At 46.6% G+C, this 22,476-nt stretch overlaps 1 protein-coding gene across 1 annotated transcript in view; it reads left to right on the top strand.

Moving 5' to 3' along the window:
- The first annotated feature begins 11,034 nt into the window (after positions 1-11,034).
- LOC110522386 (golgin subfamily A member 7B-like) overlaps positions 11,035-22,476 on the top strand; it is a 21,782-nt gene continuing 10,340 nt past the window's right edge. Inside the window, exons 1-2 of the mRNA XM_036987540.1 lie at positions 11,035-11,176; positions 21,009-21,134. Coding sequence (XP_036843435.1) covers positions 11,165-11,176; positions 21,009-21,134 — 138 coding nt within the window. The 5' untranslated portion in view covers positions 11,035-11,164. The remainder of the gene's footprint in view (positions 11,177-21,008; positions 21,135-22,476) is intronic.

The following is a 22,476-nucleotide window of genomic DNA, read 5'->3' as shown; positions in this document are numbered from 1 at the left end:
CTGAATCTGGTAATGAATGATGTGGCTGTTGAGGAGACTAAATTACTTGGTGTAACCTTAGATTGTAAACTGTCATGGTGAAAAAATATAGCTTGAATGGTTGTAAAGATGGGGAGAGGTCTGTCCGTAATAAAGAGATGCTCTGCTTTTTTGACACCACAAATATCGGCCACTTCCTCAGTTTCATTCCCATTATAATGTTTCTCCACAAAGCAGGTCCTGCAGGCTCTTGTTTTATATTTTCTTGATTATTGTCCAGTTGTGTTATCGAGTGCTGCAAGGAAAGACCTAGTTAAGCTACAGCTGGCCCAGAACAGAGCGGCACGTCTTGCTTTTCATTGTCATTGTCATAAATACTATGCATGACCAGTTTATCTTAGCTAGAGTCGAGGAGAGACTGACTACATCACTGCTTCCAAATTGTTTGCATAACTTACACACAGCTGTGACACACACACTTTGTCATGGCTGCTCCCCTCTCTGGCGCACGTGGGCACCAGGCTGCTCATCATTACGCACACCTGCCACCATCGTTACTTGCACACGTGCTTCCTTGGACTCACCTGGACTCCATCGCGTCATTGATTGCCTTCCCTATATTGGTCACTTCCTCAGTTTCAACCCTGTGTCAGCATTGGTGTTGTTTTGATTCTCTTGTACAGATGCTGTTCTCGTTTAGTTTCATGTCTGTTTATTATTAAATCCTCACCCTGTACTTGCTTACCATCTCACCGCGTCTATAGTTACAGAACCATACAGAATGCAGACCCCACAATTGGTAGCATTGGGGAGTTTTTTGTTTTGTTTATTTTGTTGGTGCCGTCGGATCCGGGTGCCGCTGCCGAAGCAACTGGAGATGTCTCATCTGGCTCGGCAGGCTCCTACGCCATGCCTTAGCCCGGCTCGTCAGTCTCCCACGCCATGCCTTAGCCGGCTCGTCAGGCTTCCACACCATGCTTCAGCCTGCTCATCAGGCTCCTACGCCTCAGCCGGCTCGACTGGCTCCCATGCTAGCCAGGTCAGGCTCGCCCAGGTAGGACGCCGGGTGGCACCCCTAGAGTGGTGGGGGTACTGTCACGGCTGCTCCCGCTCCCCCTCTCTGGTGCTCAAGGGCGCCAGGATGCTCATCATTATGCACACCTGCCACCATCGTTACGCACACCCATGCCTCATCGGACTCACCTGGACTCTATCACGTCATTGATTGCCTCCCCTATATCGGCCACTTCCTCAGTTTCATTCCCATTATATTGTTTCTCTTGTCTAGACGCTGTTGTTGTTAAGTTTCATATATGTTTATTATTAAATCCTTACCCTACTTGCTTACTGTCTCCCAGAGCCTGTAGTTACCGAACCGTTACACACTTACCCCACAAGACATGCCACCAGGGGTCTTTTCTAAGTCCCCAAATGCAGAACAGATTCCAGAAGGCATACAGTATTCTATAGAGCCATTATTGCATGAGACTTCCGTTTAAAAAAAAACTGAGAGTAACATCTCTATCGTGTCATGTGTTGTGTGGACCCCAGGAAGAGTAGCTGCTGCTTTTGCAACAGCTAATGGGGATCCTAGTAAAATACCAAATTCACACACACACATATTTTAAATACTTTATTTGAATCCACCAATCAAATTTACAAAAAAAGGATCCAAATATTTCAGGTCCCTATTTCAGGTCCCTGAGGTCCCTGTACACATGGCATTCAAGGGTACAGAAAGCACCTCATTTTTCAAACAACTAGGCTGCCCACGACAGCTGAAACAGAGCAGTACCTAGCCAATTGCTTTGCCCTAGTTTTTGTCAGTCCTGCAGTCTGGAGGTCACACACTGCAAGCCTGTGTACATGGCTGAGACTGCCAAATATCAGCGCCACCAGCTTGCACCTCCACCCCAGGCTGTCCCAGCGTGCCTCTAGGGGCTGGTATTTAAGCAGGTTCTCAGCAAAAGCCTGCTCCATGTAGGCGTCCAATGAGCAGCCCACTTCCAAAATGAGCACCTCCCACTGGCCTCCCCAAACAACAACAATATCTGGTGTATTTGGCACACAGGTGCATTCATCAACATCAAACCAGCTTCCCCTTTTGTGCTGTTGGTGAGACTACCTGTCTCACCGCGCTGGTTATCAGATCAACAAGGCAGTCATGTCTAGCAATGTACAAATCCTTGTATGAACAGCAGCTATTCACAACATGGGCAATGGACTCCATTACATTTGGCTCATGTAGAAAATTATACCAAGGAGTGTTGGTTGTCCTGGATGTAGGATGAGATGTTCCATCATGGGTGACAGAAGTCTCCACAACAACACCGCGATCTGCACACTGCATCAGAGGCCGTCACTGGCTCAGTTTCCATATCAGTCGGTGTCCACCTGAGCTCCGGTCCTGTTGCACAGGTTGTTGAGGTCCTGCCAGTCTGACTGGACTCCAAAACCCACAGCACGAGTGTTCAATTTTCCATTGGCCTTCGTCCTGAAGCCTAGGAAGTTGTCCTCTGTGTCCCTGGCCAGTTGAACCTTCGTCCTCCGTAGGTCCAGATGTAGAGAGGCTCCTTAACTGTCACGTCGTCAATGTTGAGCATGTTCAAAAGGTGAGTCAGCCTAGTAGCAGTGTAAATCCACTCAATATTTCGGGATACCTAAACCCCTCTATCTTTGGCTCTGGAAGACAACGTTACGTGGTGTGTGTTTAAGCATAGCCGCTTTCTCCCCATTTTAACAGTTTTGTTATTCATTTCCCTCAGAACCTTCTGTGGGAGAGGCACATTTGCAAGCAGATGTTGAATATTTTATAGGGCCACCTCTCTCACAGCTTCTAGCTTCATGCCCACGGGCAGAAGGGAAATGTCAATCATTTCAAGCCTGGTTGAATACTCATGGACAAGCTCCTCAAGTTGTTCCCCCCACTTGCCTGCAACATTAAACCCCACATCCAGTCGGATCAGATGGTCTCAGGTCACACACACACAAGTCTTATTCTGCATTTACTGTATCTGTCAAGGGTATTTCCTATTTTACCATAGGAAAAAAAGTCACCGTGTTAATACTGCAAAACATTTAATTGAAACCTCCATTCCTTTCTCAAAATGACTCAATTGAAATGGAATTCACCCCAACCCTGATCCATTGTGGCATACATGTTTGCATAGGCACTAGAAACGTTTACTGCTTGCTTTGATGTTTCCCTCTCTGGGCTATAATTGCATCTTTCGACAATGCTTCAAGAAGGATAATCAGGGTACAGTGCTTTCAGCTCTTTTTGACTTCTCTGGTATGATTCTTCAAACTGGCTATTGTCAGGGGGTAAACTGGCTCTAGATAAACTGGATCTAGTCAGGGGATAAACTGGCTCTAGATAAACTGGCACTAGTCAGGGGATAAACTGGCTCTAGTCAGGGGGTAAACTGGCTCTAGATAAACTGGATCTAGTCAGGGGATAAACTGGCTCTAGATAAACTGGATCTAGTCAGGGGATAAACTGGCTCTAGATAAACTGGATCTAGTCAGGGGATAAACTGGCTCTAGATAAACTGGCACTAGTCAGGGGATAAACTGACTCTAGTCAGGGGATAAACTGACTCTAGTCAGGGGATAAACTGACTAGTCGGGGGATAAACTGGCTCTAGTCAGGAGGTAAACTGGCTCTAGATAAACTGGCTCTGGTCGGGGATAAACTGACTCTAGTCAGGGGATAAACTGACTAGTCGGGGGATAAACTGGCTCTAGTCAGGAGGTAAACTGGCTCTAGATAAACTGGCTCTAGTCAGGGGATAAACTGACTCTAGTCAGGGGATAAACTGACTAGTCGGGGGATAAACTGGCTCTAGTCATGGGGGAAAACTGGCTCTAGATAAACTGGCTCTAGATAAACTGGCTATTGTCAGGGGATAAACTGACTCTAGTCAGGGGATAAACTGGCTCTAGTCAGGGGATAAACTGGCTCTAGTCAGGGGATAAACTGGCTCTAATCAGGAGATAAACTGGCTCTAGTCAGGGGATAAAGTAGCTCTAGTCAGGGATGAACCTATCCCTCCAACCCTTTCTTCATCTCTCCCTGTTTTTATTCCTTCTCCAGCTGGAGGAGATGCTCCCTGGTTCCGTTTGCTGGGTTGGCAGATTGTTTTTACGGTGCAACCTCTTAAATCTTCCCCCTCTCCTTCTCTCTATTGTTTTTAGGGCTGTTTGATTTGGTTCCCACGGAGCTTAGTGGTCGTAACTCTGGGCTTTGGACGGAATATGGAAGTCGGGACACTGAACTGTCCCAGGGACACCAAACGGCTCCAGACATCCCAGGTTGCACATTACTTTGTGATGCATCAGGTGATGTCCATGCATACCGAGTAGGCTGGTAAACTAATGTGGATATTTGAACATGTATCGATGCTGTTTTGACTTACAATCTTTATTTCTTACCCTGCTGTTCTTATTGGACAATTACATTCAATGCTTACTTTGACTTTACCCCCTAGTTAACTAAGATAACATTCCAATGTACATCAACCATCTGGGAAAGAGTTAGAGAAGACAGGAGAGAGGTTGATGGGGGGGGGGGGGGGGGGGGGGGGGGGGGTTGCGTTGGTGTCTTCCATCGATGTAATCAACCGGGGCCAAACCTGCTTTGCTGCAGGTTTTGCTGCATGACCCCATCCCTCGTGGTTGAATAGACCGCAGTGGTTGGCACATCGTATGACCAAACAATCAAGAAAGCTCATCCAAGTATGAGCAAATGATAGACGGTGATCAACAGTGCCAGACAAGGATGACAGTGTTCTGAAGCAAAGTTTTGGAGTAGAGTTTAACCCTGGGTGCTGTGAGACTTGGAGAGTGTTGGTGATGTGAGACTTGGAGACTGTGGGTGATGTTTATTTGCTTTCAGAGAGATTCCAAGTTCATATTATTTTATTTTCTCCTTTGCAGGAATTCTCATTTCCTGTCATGTCAGAAGGGAACATGATGGGAGTGGATTTCAACGCAGTGTGTGTGTCCTGTGTGTGTGTGTGTGTGTGTGTGTGTGTGTGTGTGTGTGTGGGTGTGTGCGCAGGCGCGCGCCTCCTACTGTGGTTAAGACAACAGTGGGGAGACGGGTGTTTGTGGTGGCACAATGCCTGGCCACACACACACACACACACACACACACACACACACACACACACACACACATACACACACACACACACACACACACACACACATTTGATTTCTCCAAGCTGTTAGGCCAAGCACACCCCCTAGTCCTGCCATTTAGGACGCAGCCCCAGTCTTCAAAGCTGGGTAGCCTTTCAATGAAGGGGACAGTTCAGCATTCTTGAAAGGCCTGAGCACGGATGGAAATTCCAGATAGCTCTCAGACTGCTGGCAACAGGGAACACACATACACACACGTAAATACACACACCTACACACACACAGTACAGGCAGGATGGCACTTTCACCCAGTGTCTCCATGAATTTATAGAGTTGGCTGTGAAGTTTAGAGTTGGCCGTGTTGTTGGCCGTGTTGTTGGCTGTGTTGTTGGCCATGTTGCTGACCGTGTTGCTGGACGTGTTGTTGGCCATGTTGCTGGCCATGTTGCTGGACGTGTTGTTGGACGTGTTGCTGGCTATTCTTGCTCAATGTGTTGCTGGCGGTGAAGTTGGCCGTGTTGCTGGACGTGTTGTTGGACGTGTTGCTGGCTATTCTTGCTCACTGTGTTGCTGGCTATTCTTGCTTACTGTGTTGCTGGACGTGTTGTTGGACGTGTTGCTGGCTATTCTTGCTCACTGTGTTGCTGGCTATTCTTGCTTACTGTGTTGCTGGCCGTGAAGTTGGCCGTGTTGCTGGCCGTGTTGTTGGCTATGTTGCTGGCCGTGTTGCTGGCCGTGTTGTTGGCGATGTTGCTGGCCGTGTTGCCGGCCATGTTGCTGGCCGGGTTGCTGGCCGTGTTGCTGGCCATGTTGCTGGCCGTGTTGCTGGCCGTGTTGTTCGCCATGTTGCTGGCCGTGTTGTTGGACGTGTTGCTGGCTATTCTTGCTCACTGTGTTGCTGGCTATTCTTGCTTACTGTGTTGCTGGCCGTGAAGTTGGCCGTGTTGCTGGCCGTGGTGTTGGCTATGTTGCTGGCCGTGTTGCTGGCCGTGTTGTTGGCTATGTTGCTGGCCGTGTTGCCGGCCATGTTGCTGGCCGGGTTGCTGGCCGTGTTGCTGGCCATGTTGCTGGCCGTGTTGCTGTCCGTGTTGTTGGCCATGTTGCTGGCCGTGTTGTTGGACGTGTTGTTGGCTATTCTTGCTCACTGTGTTGCTGGCCGTGAAGTTGGCCGTGTTGCTGGACGTGTTGGTTGACGTGTTGCTGGCTATTCTTGCTCACTGTGTTGCTGGCTATTCTTGCTTACTGTGTTGCTGGCAGTGAAGTTGGCCGTGTTGCTGGCCGTGTTGTTGGCTATGTTGCTGGCCGTGTTGCTGGCCGTGTTGTTGGCCGTGTTGCTGGCCGTATTGCTGGCCGTGTTGTTGGCCGTGTTGCTGGCCGTATTGCTGGCCATGTTGTTGGCCGTGTTGTTGGCCGTGTTGCTGGCCGTGTTGTTGGCCATGTTGTTGGCCGTGTTGCTTGCCGTGTTGTTGGCCGTGTTGCTGGCCGTGTTGCTGGCCGTGTTGCTTGCCGTGTTGTTGGCCGTGTTGTTGGCCGTGTTGTTGGCCCTGTTCAAAGGAGGGGGCAGACAGCTCCTAAAACCTTTTAACATCTCCTCTCTCTCTCTCCAAAGTCAAGGTTTTACACACATCCAAAATAATAACACATTCATTCTGTCAGAGCTCTGATGCCATTTGAACAGAGAGGTTTTACACACATCTGTAACGACCGATGTCGGAAATGAGAAGCAGGTACTGGGAGTCAAAATTTAATCAGGAACAGAAAGGTAACAGAACAGCGTCAGCACACGGGTAAACAAAGACAAACGACAATTAAAGCTGATGCAGGGAACAGAGCGAGGAACCAGACAGATGTAGGGAAGGTAATGACAGAGGTGATTGAGTAAAGGTGAGTCCAATAATCGCTGATGCACGTGACGCTGGGAAGGCAGGTGTGCGTAATGATGGTGGCAGGAGTGCGCAATGCTGGGGAGCCTGGCGCCCTTGAGCGCCAAGGGGGAAGAGCAGGAGCAGGCGTGACACACATCCAAAATAATAACACATGAAGTCTGCCAGGACTCTGATCCCATTTGAACAGAGAGGTTTTACACACGTTCAAAATAATAACATATCAAGTGCTATTGAACAAAGGGAGACAGATAAAGGGGGAATGTCCACTCCCCTAAGCTTTATAAAATATCAATTTGTGTGTGGCCTTTTTCTCTATCTAATTTACCATGTGTAGGGCCACGAGTTTTGATTTCAAAATGTACCATGTGTAGGGCCAGGAGTTTTTCTATCCAGAATGTTGAAGATGAGCTTTCTGTACATACCATACTTAGCAGATGTTTTGCGGGTGTAGTGAAATTCTTCTGCTTAAACTGCTACATTTGTGGCCATAACATTATGTATAATGACACCAATGGGCCTACTGTATAACGAGCTGCAACCTAATACATAGATGCCAAACTAAATATAAAGCCAATCTAACCAAACCTAATTCCGGTAGTCTTCATTATGAGAGCCTAAAGCCAAAACAACTTCTACCCACAGCCATCTTCAAGACGTCACAGAAAAGGGCTTCAAACACAAACTGGCATTTGGGGATGGAAACCAAAACCATGCATATTTTGTAAAATGTATATTGTATACATTAGGATTGAAAATGAAGTGTGTGTGTGTGTGTGTGTGTGTGTCAATTCGTTATAATAATTTCAGATTTCCAAGCCCAGTGATAATTTTCCACTGATATGCACATTCAGACACATTCAGAGGCCAGAATGAGATGCTTTATGAGTTCATCAGCTTGCGTTACAATCCCAGTATGAAGGGGAATGCATGCATTCAACCATTGTGGTAATCAGACCTCCCCAACCTAGCAATTTACCCTGGCCATGTGCCATCCCTTGGTGAACCAAAACCAATATCCCCTATCTTTCAGGCCTCAGTCAAACACTGACAACTGTAAACAAACATCTTGGCCATAACGTGTGCCTGTGTCAATCCACGCACGCACGCTAACATACACACACAAACACACACACACACGCATAAAGACCCACGTCAATCTCCTTTTCAAGAGCTGGACTTGTATTTCCTGCTAACTCTACACCAGAGCAGGGACTACCAGACCCAAACACACACTGATTTGTGATCAACGCTGTCTTGTCTGTCTGAGTGTGGGCTGTGCCAGTCATGGCCAAACATATGCATGTATGAGAGACCATCTCGATTGTATATCAGTTTTGAGTCTGAATTAAAAGGAAGTAAAAGGAAGTAAAATGTAATTCCATAGCATTCAAAGAAATTCAAAAAATGAAAGGCTTGATCCATTTTTTTGAGAAACATGTTTCTGCTTCTTTGAAAAACCATAGGAGAAATTGTAGCTCCAAAGTACTTTGTTCTTGTCTTAGCAAAAGCCTAGATGTGAGTGTGTGTCTTGTCTCACTATGTTTGACTACGGGCTGATGGTGAAACTAAAGTTACAGCAGCAATATCAGGAGATTTGAGGACACTTGAAGCCTGGGGAAATATGTGCCAGTCTGGAGACACACACACACACACACACACACACACACACACACACACACACACACACACAGACATACACACACACACACAGGGGAAATATGTGCCAGCCTGGAGACACACACACACACACACACACACACACAGGGGGAATATGTGCCATGCATCCATTCATGCAAACAAAGGTAAACAGCAGGATTCAGATACTATTAGTTCAGCATGCTTCTTATTATGGAGGCTAGTCTAGTGTTAGATCTTATTTACATTCAGAATGGACAGAATGGATAGGTGATCATGTTTCTGTGTGTTTGCGCGGTTGTGGACATTCGTGTGTGTGAAAGAGCGATGGGGATAAAGAGGGATGGTGGGAAGGAATGAGGTGGGAGTGAGAAATGGACGAAAAAGAGAGTACCTCTTGTACTAGCCGTGAATTGCTTATCGAATAGGTTCCCAACTGCTACTGTACCGTTTGGCACTCACACTCTAATGATAAATGTTTAATCAAAGCACTCACTACAGGTATGGAATTAAACACCCTGTTATATACACAATGCTTATGACACACGTACACACAATCACTCTGGACTCAATGAACTATGATGGCTGCAGCGACTTAGCTGGCAAAACTAAATTGGATGTGAACCTGCGACACTAAGCTCTTACTACTAACTCACTGTTAAATGTACCAATGATCGTTGATTATGTAAATTATAGCTGTCTAACGTTTCTCCCTCAGTGTTTGTGCTTGACTATGTTATACTGTCAACACAATCAATCATACATATATTATCACCTAATGTTGTGTTAGATCTTTTTATCAACTTAAGTTATTGTGAACATTACAAGTTTTGAACTTCTATTTGCTATTCATGGTTTGTTGACCTCATTGACCTGAGCTCGGTTTTGAGTTTTAAAAAAGCATAATGTATGAATTATTTTTTTACTATAAAAAACACTCAGATGAAACATATTGTGCTATTTATCACAGACTACTTTGTGTCAAAGTTTAACAAGGACTCTCCTCCTCACTAGTGTCATGATCAAAGATATGATCAAGATGTCACATCCTGACCTTAGTTCCTTTTGTATGTCTCTGTTTTAGGTTGGTCAGGGGGTGAGTTGGGGTGGGCATTCTATGTTTGTATTTCTATGTGCTTGGCCTGGTATGGTTCCCTATCAGAGGCAGCTGTCAATCGTTGTCTCTGATTGAGAACAATACTTAGGCAGCCTGGTTTCGCCCTTGAGTTGTGGGTAGTTGTTTTCTGTTTCGTATCTGTACCAGACAGAACTGTTTCGGTTTCGTTCGTTCACGTTGTTGTTTTTGTATTTTCAGTGTTCTATTAAAATAATTATGAACACGTACCACGCTGCACCTTGGTCCTCACCTTCTTCTCTCGAATGCCGTTACACAAGAGCCTCACATACAGTATAGCGTTTGGTCATTGTGCTGCCACAGAATGAATTGTGAGCAATGCCTCAATAAAGCTTTATATACCAGAGCTGCAAGAAAAGTTATATATATTATTGAAACAATGTTGTAATTGTTTGTGAGAATGCCAACAGGTGGGGTTCCCTCAGGGAAAGATTATATTGGGGAAAGGTTCCCATGGGGGTTGCCATGGAAGCTAAGAAGGGGAAGCTAAGTTTGTGTTTTCTGTCACCATCTACATACCTTATCATGTGGGGGTCTGGGAGAGGAAGTGTGTCCATCTGATGAATGGGCATGTGCCTGAACTCAATTTCATACACGAATTGTAGTCTCACCCATTCATTTCTAATGACCTGTCAAAGGGAACACCACAAGGTAAATATAACACCCAAAATGTAATGAAAATCATCTAAATGTTTTTTGCGTGTTCAGATGTGGACAAAGTCATGGAACCTTATGGAAATCAGATTAAATGAGCTACATTTTTCAGAGAGAACTTGCAAATCAGTCCAATTCGACAGGAACACAGCAATGTTGATTGTTGATGATTGTTGCCTCAAGTTTCTCTCTCAGTCTTTGTGCTTGACTGAGTTATCAAGGAAACAGCAGGAGATAATGGTTGTTGTTGTTTACAGCTGATGGAGAGAAGGACGGAGAGAAGGATGGAAAAGCAGGCATTTCCTATTAATTATTAATAAACGTGGGAAACCACAAAGGGTAAAAGAAAAATGACCTGTTTTTTACACAGAGGAATCAGTGATATATTGTTACACAGCATCCTTTCTTTGAATAATCGTGTCTGCTCTTTCATATCTCAGAACTTCTCTTTCTTCTCCATCATTGGTATAATTATAAACTATCCACGTTTTGTAATGACCCAATTACCAACCACTCACCCCAGATCATCTCTCTCTCTCTCTCTCTCTCTCTCTCTCTCTCTCTCTCACTCACTCACTCACTCACTCACACACACACACACACACACACATACACGACACACGCTCGAGCCTCGCTAGTAAGTTCCCGCCCTCCCGCGAAGCTCGAGCCGCGCAGTCCCAAGAGCAGAAGATTTCAGCACGGGACAGATCCTGCACCGTCTCATGGCAACATGTCGACTGAGGTAACAATTTCGGCTAATTTAACGTCTTCGTTCTTGTGGATAATAATGAATGGAAATGTATATATTTTTTCTAATTGTGAGAGAAACGGAATGGAAGGTTGATTTTGTCTCATTTGGTTCGTCTGATAGCGATATGCAGTTTATCCTTGCTGTGCCTTTGATTCAACCGAGGAGATACGGGCTGTTTGAATGAACAACGAAGTAGCCAACACCTGGTGCACTGTATCATTCGGTGGCGGGAGGGTCGTTTTAACACGGCGGAAAACGGGGATCAAGAGCAAGAAGGCAGCGGGCAGCAAACTGCATAATATTTTACCTATCGGCCAAATATAAAGACAATAGCTCTTTTTCTTTCACCGGTAGACCACTGTATGTTCCGAATGTCAAAGAAAGAGTAACTGTCAATTCCGTTATCCAAGGCGCATATCAATGTATGAATCTTGATCAAGGCTACATTTCTTGAACGTATGTCTGTGTCCCTCCATGACTCCAACTTGGTTGGTCGGATGGGTACACGCACCTAGAGGTCACTCCACCATATAATGATCAGCACCATGGACAGAGGCAAAGATGTGTCTGTGTGAGTGAGTGTGTGTGTGTGTGTGTGTGTGTGTGTGGTCACATTTCCCATTATATTATGTATACTCTGGAAATGGACAGAGGCAAATATGTGTCTGTGTGAGTGTGTGTGTGTGGGTGTGTTTGTGTGTGTGTGCGTGCTTGTGTGTGGTCACATTTCTCATTATATTATGCATACTCTGGAAATGTTAATACATTACTATGCAGAGCTGGCTGAGTTCTAAATGAGATTCTGGGTTAGACATTTTACATTACATTTTACATTACATATTAGGCATTTAGCAGACCCTCTTATCCAGAGAGACATACAGTGTTGAGTGCATACATTTTCATACTTTTTTGAAGATGAAGCATACTCACTTGAAGTGTAACCTGGCCTAAAACTTATATAGTAGCCTGATCTAAAACCTGAAAAGTTACCTGGCCTAAAACCTGAAGAGTAACCTGGCCTAAAACCTAAAGAGTAACCTGGCCTAAAACCTGAGGACTTGTGCAGACTTGGCTCTTGCTCAGTGGTTGTAAACAGTCTTGAAATGTGTAGATCATCTGTGTTCAACACCAGGTTGGTCACACCAGGAATCTGAACAGGATTTCAACACTAATTTCTAAGTCATCTGAACAGGATTTCAACACTAATTTCTAAGTAATCTGAACAGGATTTCAACACTAATTTCTAAGTAATCTGAACAGGATTTCAACACTCATTTCTAAGTCATCTGAACAGGATTTCAACACTAATTTCTAAGTAATCTGAACAGGATTTCAACACTCATTTCTAAATCATCTGAACAGGATTTCAACACTCATTTCAAAGTAATCTGAACAGGATTTCAACACTAATTTCTAAGTAATCTGAACAGGATTTCAACACTCATTTCTAAATCATCTGGATTGTAGCTGCCAATATTCCCTAGCCTGGATGTGCTGTGTCCTCTAACAGCATCAACAACTCACACACAAACACACACCGTTCACAAACAAATTCCTCTAACTAACTGTGTGTGTGTGTGTGTGTGTGTGTGTGTGTGTGTGTGTGTGTCTGCGGGTGTGTGAGGCTGTGTTATTTTTAGCAAGTTGTAATGCCAGCAGGGATGTGCTCTGACTGTTTGCCTGTCGCTGGCTGATGGGGTGACTTTCCTGGTTGTCTGATGTCACTGTCTGATGGGGTGACTGTCCTAGTTGTCTGATGTCACTGTCTGATGGGGTGACTTTCCTGGCTGTCTGATGTCAGTGTGTGATAACTGTCCTGGTTGTCTGATGTCACTTTGTGATGACTGTCCTGGTTGTCTGATGGGGTGACTGTCCTGGTTGTCTGATGTCACTCTGTGAAGGGGTGACTGTCCTAGTTGTCTGATGTCACTGTCTGATGGGGTGACTTTCCTGGCTGTCTGATGTCAGTGTGTGATAACTGTCCTGGTTGTCTGATGTCACTTTGTGATGACTGTCCTGGTTGTCTGATGTCACTGTATGATGGCATATAATATTATCCTTTTAACCACTAATCTGATAAATTGTTTATTAATTAATTAAAATAAAGCAGGTACATGTCACTCAGTAGACACTGCTACCCAAACAGTAGTGAGTGTATGCATTTGTTGTGTGATCCTTGCAGGAATTGAACCCTCAACCTTTGAGATGCTACCGCCACGCTCTAACCAACTGCCGTTTTGACCAGTGCAGGGCTTAGACTGTGACCCAAAATGGCTGCCTATTCCCTACTTAGTGCACTACTTTTGACCAAAGACCTATGGCACTAAAGAATAGGGTGCCATTTGGGACACAGTCTTAGTGTCCTGGGATGTTGTTCAGACTCCTCTACCCTCTACAGATGGGTAGTGGGCAGAGCTGTACCCTCTACAAATGGGTGGGGGCTGTACCCTCTACATATGGTTGGAGGGCAGAGCTGTACCCTTTTATTGATGTGTGGAGAGCAGATCTGTACCCTTTACAGATGTGTGGAGAGCAGAGCTGTACCCTTTACAGATGGGTGGAGAGCAGAGCTGTACCCTTTACAGATGGGTGGAGAGCAGAGCTGTACCCTTTACAGATGGGTAGGGGGCAGAGCTGTACCCTTTACAGATGGGTGGAGAGCAGAGCTGTACCCTTTACAGATGGGTGGAGAGCAGAGCTGTACCCTTTACAGATGGGTGGAGAGCAGAGATGTACCCTTTACAGATGGGTGGAGAGCAGAGCTGTACCCTTTACAGGTGGGTAGGGGGCCGAGCTGTACCCTTTACAGATGGGTAGGGGGCAGAGCTGTACCCTCTACAGATGGGTAGGGGTCAGAGCTATACCCTTTACAGATGGGTAGGGGGCAGAGCTGTACCCTCTACAGATGGGTAGGGGGCAGAGCTGTACCCTTTACAGGTGGGTAGAGGGCAGAGCTGTACCCTTTACAGATGGGTAGGGGGCAGAGCTGTACCCTTTACAGATGGGTGGAGAGCAGAGCTGTACCCTTTACAGATGGGTGGAGAGCAGAGCTGTACCCTTTACAGATGGGTGGAGAGCAGAGATGTACCCTTTACAGATGGGTGGAGAGCAGAGCTGTACCCTTTACAGGTGGGTAGGGGGCCGAGCTGTACCCTTTACAGATGGGTAGGGGGCAGAGCTGTACCCTCTACAGATGGGTAGGGGTCAGAGCTATACCCTTTACAGATGGGTAGGGGGCAGAGCTGTACCCTCTACAGATGGGTAGGGGGCAGAGCTGTACCCTTTACAGGTGGGTAGAGGGCAGAGCTGCACAGCCTATGGTACTGTATGTCTGTGAGGCTTCAGCTCAGCCCTGTGTTCGAATACTCATACTAACTGCATTAATCCTACTATTTGTCAATTAAATTGAGTATGTAGTATGTTTATTGGTCACAGTATAGATAGAACTTGGAATGGTTAAAGGTAAAGGATGTCATACTACATTTGCCTAAATAAGAAGTATACAAGCAGTGGACACTAGGACCCATAATGTATACAAGCAGTGGACACTAGGCCCATAATGTATACAAGCAGTGGACACTAGGGCCCATAATGTATACAAGCAGTGGACACTAGGGCCCATAATGTATACAAGCAGTGGACACTAGGCCCATAATGTATACAAGCAGTGGACACTAGGCCCATAATGTATACAAGCAGTGGACACTAGGCCCATAATGTATACAAGCAGTGGACACTAGGGCCCATAATGTATACAAGCAGTGGACACTAGGACCCATAATGTATACAAGCAGTGGACACTAGGGCCATAATGTATACAAGCAGTGGACACTAGGGCCCATAAAGTATACAAGCAGTGGACACTAGGGCCCATAATGTATACAAGCAGTGGACACTAGGACCCATAAAGTATACAAGCAGTGGACACTAGGGCCCATAATGTATACAAGCAGTGGACACTAGGGCCCATAATGTATACAAGCAGTGGACACTAGGGCCCATAATGTATACAAGCAGTGGACACTAGGGCCCATAATGTATGCAAGCAGTGGACACTAGGGCCCATAATCTATACAAGCAGTGGACACTAGGGCCCATTTCCGTGCTTTTAGGGCCCATAATGCAATTCTTCAGAAAATGGGCATGGCTTCACAACATTTTCAGATTTAAAGAAAATGGCGGAAATATGTTCAACGAGAGCGGATACAAATGTATTGCTTTAATGAATTAGAAAAATGTTAACAAAATGTTCAGCAATGTCATAAAGTAATGACTTTTCAAATAAGTTACATTGACTGACAATTTGTCGGCTATGCTTTCCTTATGAAACGGATAGCATTTCATTACAACAGTATGTTAGCTAGCTACCTAACGTTAGTTGGCTACTAATACATAACTTGCCAGTATTTTAACTACATGCTATCTAACTAACTACCCAACGTTTATTGACTTGATTATTCCTGTCATTCTTAGTTTAGCTAAGTGGTAAAGTCACTGTACGTTCTCAATGGAGATTCGGGTGCATTTCTAAATTCTCTCTGGTTATCTACTTTGGTTTCAGAGCACTCTCGTCTGAGTGTAGCCAGAGCATCCAGTGTCCGCTCTGAACCCTACGAATTCACAAACGGACAATCTGACAATGCTCTGAAATTACAAGCTGACAATCTGACAACGCTCTGAAATTACGAAGGCCCAGAGCTCACTCTGAGCTCACTCTGGCACTCCAGATTGAATTTAATAACATACCCGAAGTCGTAAAATGTCTAGTTTGTAATTTGTTATGCTAACAAGCTAGCAAGAGGTTGCATAGCAACAGCATCAACTTCCGGTAGACAGGCAAAGCGCTAGTACACTCAACTGAAAGGATACTGTTTGTTTACAGTATACTAAATTGAACTAATAGTATATAGTATGTAGTATAAACTCAGTAAGTATGTAGTATACAATATGTTAGTTTGGGTATTTTGTCTCAGGCGGTCCCACTCTCTGACCTGGCCCGCTGGTTAGTGCTCTTGTGTGTGCGTATGTGGGGGAGGGGGGTGTCAAGGTCTTTGCTGTCCACTGTAACAAGCACAGTTGTTGCTCAGAGACTCCTAGGCCTTGTCAGACTGTATTCTGTGTTCTGTCAGACCCACTGGTTTGTGGAGCCCAGCGTGAGATAGGGTTTCTGACCATGTAAGTTAGGCAGTGGAGCCGAACACTGAGCTGTCAGATTGGTCTGTTGTGTTTCCAGGCCTTCGAGGGGATGGCAGAGCCCTGCGGATTTTCTCTGGTGGTCCATCAAACACACACACACACACACACACACACACACACACACACACACACACACACACACACACACACACACACACACACACACACACACACACACACACACACACACACACACACACACACACACAGGTGACACATCTCATGTCCAAGACCCATCAATTATCCATGACATATTTAATGTGAACAGGCTGCTGCCGTTTGTAACCATCACCCACTGGAGTCTCAAATGCAGCTCAAATAGCAGCCAGGTCACCCATGATACAAGTCAGTAATCGACGTCCATCCATGTCTGAAAACGTAGGTTTCTGTTTTGCAAGGGTTTTGTGGACGGGTATGGTGGACAAGCATAAGCATCTGTCTCTGATTCCAAAGGTTGCACGTTTGTTTGTTTTAATCCCAAACCTTAACCCTTACTTTAACCATTCTGAGTTGAGGCCTAACATCCAGAGGAAAGCAGTCAGAACAAGCTGGTTGTTGAAAAGGAGAGAGAGTGCACAAAGAACCCTTTCGGAACAATGTGTATGTCTGTGTCGTGTGTGGAGTGAGAGAGACAGAGAGGGTAGAGGGGAAAGAGAGAGGGGAGAGAGAGAGCAAGAGAGGGGGAGAGAGATAGGGAGAGATTAAGACAGGGAGAAGGGGAGAAAAAGAGAGATAGGCAGGGACAAACAGGCAGTCAGACAGTTAGTCAGTCAGTCAGACAGACAGACGGACAGACAGACAGACAGACAGACAGACAGACAGGCAGACAGGCAGGCAGCCGGGCAGACAGGCAGTCGGGCAGACAAAACAGGGAGGAAGAAGGGAAGGAAATGAAGGTGAGGCCAATGAAAGGAAAGCGGGATGAAGGGAGAGAAGGGTGGAGGGAGAGAAGGATGAAAGCAGAGAAGGATGAAGGTAGAGAAGGATGGAGGGAGAGAGGGATGAAGGGAGAGAAGGGTGGAGGGAGTGAGGGATGAAGGGAGAGAGGGATGAAGGTAGAGAAGGGTGGAGGGAGAGAGGGATGAAGGTAGAGAAGGGTGGAGGGAGAGAGGGATGAAGGTAGAGAAGGGTGGAGGGAGAGAGGGATGGAGAGAGGGATGAAGGTAGAGAAGGGTGGAGGGAGAGAGGGATGAAGGTAGAGAAGAGTGGAGGGAGACAGGGATGAAGGTAGAGAAGGGTGGAGGGAGAGAGGGATGGAGAGAGGGATGAAGGTAGAGAAGGGTGGAGGGAGAGAGGGATGAAGGTAGAGAAGAGTGGAGGGAGACAGGGATGAAGGGAGAGAAGGATGGAGGGAGAGAGGGATGAAGGGAGAGAAGAGTGGAGGGAGACAGGGATGAAGGGAGAATAGGATGGAGGGAGAGAGGGATGAAGGGAGAGAAGGATGGAGGGAGAGAGGGATGAAGGGAGAGAAGGATGGAGGGAGGGAGCGAGCCAGATAACAGAAGCCCCGTGTAATGATTTAATAGTCTAATTGTTCTCTCCAATCAGTCCTCTAAGGAATAATGGAATTAGTGTGTGCGTTTGTGTGTGTGGGGGAGTTTGTTTGTTCGTGTGTGTGTTGGGGGGGGGGGGGGTTGTTTTGTAACTAGTCTGCGTTTTGGTTGTTTCCATGTAACCTGTTTTAAAAAGACAAGCGTTGTGCATGATGTGATGTAACTTCTATTAGACATGTTTGACTTTAGCTGCTGATTGGCTAAGGAAAAAATCTAAGCCAATGAGATCTTCAGAACTTTATTCTGTATTCATGATGAATTAATTAATGCTTTTTTTATAAATGCGGAATGAGGGAGAACTCGGTTTGTTGTTTTGGAAAGTTTGGAAAGTTTCTGAAAAAGTGTTGGTTACTAGCTAGCTACCTTTTAGGTTTGGATCCCTCAACGCGGTTGGTAATCCGTTGCTGGAACCGCTGCAATCTGTCCAGGGATCCTGCTGACCAAGGGTTTGATGAGCTGCTTGGCGTAGCAGCTAGCATAACTGCCACTGTTAGCTGTCTATCAAGCTAGCGGGGTTTCCTTGAGGGCTTGAACGCTGCCCGTGACGCGGTTAGACCTTGTAGCTGGAACCGCGGATTGTCCCAGGCTTGTGACAATCTACAGTGCCTTGCGAAAGTATTCGGCCCCCTTGAACTTTGCGACCTTTTGCCACATTTCAGGCTTCAAACATAAAGATATAAAACTTTATTTTTTTGTGAAGAATCAACAACAAGTGGGATACAATCATGAAGTGGAACGACATTTATTGGATATTTCAAACTTTTTTAACAAATCAAAAACTGAAAAATTGGGCGTGCAAAATTATTCAGCCCCTTTACTTTCAGTGCAGTAAACTCTCTCCAGAAGTTCAGTGAGGATCTCTGAATGATCCAATGTTGACCTAAATGACTAATGATGATAAATACAATCCACCTGTGTGTAATCAAGTCTCCGTATAAATGCACCTGCACTGTGATAGTCTCAGAGGTCCGTTAAAAGCGCAGAGAGCATCATGAAGAACAAGGAATACACCAGGCAGGTCCGAGATACTGTTGTTAAGAAGTTTAAAGCCGGATTTGGATACAAAAAGATTTCCCAAGCTTTAAACATCCCAAGGAGCACTGTGCAAGCGATAATATTGAAATGGAAGGAGTATCAGACCACTGCAAATCTACCAAGACCTGGCCGTCCCTCTAAACTTTCAGCTCATACAAGGAGAAGACTGATCAGAGATGCAGCCAAGAGGCCCATGATCACTCTGGATGAACTGCAGAGATCTACAGCTGAGGTGGGAGACTCTGTCCATAGGACAACAATCATATCGTATATTGCACAAATCTGGCCTTTATGGAAGAGTGGCAAGAAGAAAGCCATTTCTTAAAGATATCCATAAAAAGTGTCGTTTAAAGTTTGCCACAAGCCACCTGGGAGACACACCAAACATGTGGAAGAAGGTGCTCTGGTCAGATGAAACCAAAATTGAACTTTTTGTGTGTATATTCAGAACAAATTCAAGATGTATATCCAGAACAAATCTAAGGTGTATATTCAGAACAAATTCAAGATGTATATCCAGAACAAAGTCAAGAAAGCGTACAGTATTTTATAGAGCCATTATTGAATGGACCTCCCTTCCATCTCATATTGCTCAAATGAACAACAAACCTGGTTTAAAAAAAACGGATAAAGCAACACCTCACGGCACAACGCCTCTCCCCTGTTCTGTGTGTATTGATATGTAGGCTATGGGTGTTTTTCTAAATGGATGTAGTTCTGTCCTCGATCTGTTCTTTTTTTAAATGATCTGTATTGTGTCATGTTTCCTGTGTTGTGTGGACCCCAGGAAGAGTAGCTGCTGCTTTCGCAACAGCTAATGGCTATCCTAATAAAATGCAAATAAATCAATTGGAATGGTACACAGATTCCTATCATCAAGTATGTGAATATCCTGAACTACAACTGTAGTATGCAGCTTGACAATACCATTTACAGTTTCCATTTTAAGCTTCATAAGATCTTTTGTATTTGATGCAATTCAAATTCCAAATTCCTGTATCTACCTCTTCATTCACAATGAAAAGAAGAACGCTTGTTGTGGTAAACAAGCAACAGAAGGATGGAGAAGAAAAAAAGATGGAAGGAAGAAAAACTTGAGCTTGAGAAAGAAAGACTAATCTCACGGGACTGACTGAGGGCTGTCAGAGCCTACCTCTCTTCTCTCTCTTCCTCTCATTCCCCTCTTCTCTCTCCCTCTCCTCTCATCCCCATCTTCTCGCTCTCCCTTTCTTCCCCTCATCCCTTTTTTCTTCTCTCTCCCTCTCCTCCTCTCATCCCCTCTTATTTCTCTCCTTCTCTCATCCCTCTCTTCTCTCTCTCCCTCTCCTCCTCTCATCCCCCTCTATTCTCTTTTCCTCTTGAAATAATGCAGAGATGATACATTCATGAGTAGTGGCCTGTTTACTGTTGTACAAATGCAGCTTTGAGAGGGACGAAGGGAGAGGCATGTTAGTGTTAGTCAAAATTATATTTAGAGCCACTGAGGGAGAGAGGGATGGCAGAGAGATTGAGGGAGAGAGGGATGGAGGGAAAGATGGATTGGAGGGATGGAGGGAGAGGCGATTGCAGCCACTGCGAGAGACATTAAAGGGACTGTACTGCATTGTCTGGATGTTCTCCTTCTCCCTCTCTCCCTTACCCCTCTTTATTTCACACTCCCCCTCTCTGTCTCTCTGTCCTTCTCTGTCTCTCCTTCCCCCTCTCTGTCTCTCTCTCTCGTCTCTCTCTCTCTCTCTCGCTCCCCCTTTCTCCCTCCCCCTTGTATCTCTCTCTCCCGTCTCTCCCCTCTATGCCTCTCACCCCTTCTCTGTCTCTCTCCCTCCCCCTCTCTCCTTCCCCCTCTCTGTCTCTCTCTCCCGTCTCTCTCTCTCTCTCTCTCTCTCGCTCCCCCTTTCTCCCTCCCCCTTGTATCTCTCTCTCCCGTCTCTCCCCTCTCTGCCTCTCACCCCTTCTCTGTCTCTCTCGCTCCCCCTTTTTCCCTCCCCCTTTCTGTATCTCTCTCCCGTCTCTCCCCTCTCTCTGTCTCTCTCTCTCCATAGTTCCATAACCTACAGGAGTTGAGACACAGTGTGTCTGTAGCCACCAAGGTGTTCATCCAGAGAGACTACAGCCAAGGGACTACCTGTCGCTTCCAGACTAAGTTCCCCTCTGAGCTGGACAGCAGGGTGAGTACACACACACACACACACACACACACACACACACACACACACGCCTGTGTGACACATCTCATGTCCAAGAGATGAGAGGGGAGGGGAGAGGGGATATAGGGAGGTGGGGTATAGGGGAGGGGGAGGGGACATAGGGAGAAGGGGTATAGGGGAGGGGAGAGGGGACATAGGGAGGTGGGGTATAGGGGAGTCGAGAGGGGACATAGGGAGGTGGGGTATAGGGGAGGGGGAGGGGACATAGGAAGGTGGGGTATAAGGGAGGGGGCATGGGAAGGTGGGGTATAAGGGAGGGGGAGGGGACATAGGGAGGTGGGGTATAGGGGAGGGGACATGGGAAGGTGGGGTATAAGGGAGGGGGGGGGGACATAGGGAGGTGGGGTATAAGGGAGGGGACATAGAGAGGTGGGGTATAAGGGAGGGGGGAGGGGACATAGGGAGGTGGGGTATAAGGGAGGGGGGAGGGGACATAGGGAGGTGGGGTATAAGGGAGGGGACATGGGAAGGTGGGGTATAAGGGAGGGGGGAGGGGACATAGGGAGGTGGGGTATAGGGGAGGGGACAGGGGACATGGGAAGGTGGGGTATAAGGGAGGGGGGAGGGGACATAGGGAGGTGGGGTATAGGGGAGGGGACAGGGGACATGGGAAGGTGGGGTATAAGGGAGGGGGGAGGGGACATAGGGAGGTGGGGTATAGGGGAGGGGACAGGGGACATGGGAAGGTGGGGTATAAGGGAGGGGGGAGGGGACATAGGGAGGTGGGGTATAGGGGAGGGGACAGGGGACATGGGAAGGTGGGGTATAAGGGAGGGGGGAGGGGACATAGGGAGGTGGGGTATAGGGGAGGGGACAGGGGACATGGGAAGGTGGGGTATAAGGGAGGGGACATAGAGAGGTGGGGTATAAGGGAGGGGGGAGGGGACATAGGGAGGTGGGGTATAAGGGAGGGGGGAGGGGACATATGGTGGTGGGGTATAGGGGAGGGGACAGGGGACATAGGGAGGTGGGGTATAGGGGAGGGGACAGGGGACATGGGAAGGTGGGGTATAAGGGAGGGGGGAGGGGACATAGGGAGGTGGGGTATAGGGGAGGGGGGAGGGGACATAGAGAGGTGGGGCATAGGGGAGGGGACAGGGGACATGGGAAGGTGGGGTATAAGGGAGGGGGGAGGGGACATAGGGAGGTGGGGTATAATGGAGGGGAGAGGGGACATTTATTTTGGGAGAACAGAATGTGCCAGGTGGGGGGTGGACAGCAGGGTGAGTACACACACACACACACACACACACACACACACACACACACACACACACACACACACGCCTGTGTGACACATCTC

The sequence above is a fragment of the Oncorhynchus mykiss genome, chromosome 1 (genome assembly GCF_013265735.2).
Source record: "Oncorhynchus mykiss isolate Arlee chromosome 1, USDA_OmykA_1.1, whole genome shotgun sequence".
Classification (NCBI taxonomy): domain Eukaryota; kingdom Metazoa; phylum Chordata; class Actinopteri; order Salmoniformes; family Salmonidae; genus Oncorhynchus; species Oncorhynchus mykiss.
This window is presented reverse-complemented; position numbering and strand designations above follow the sequence as displayed.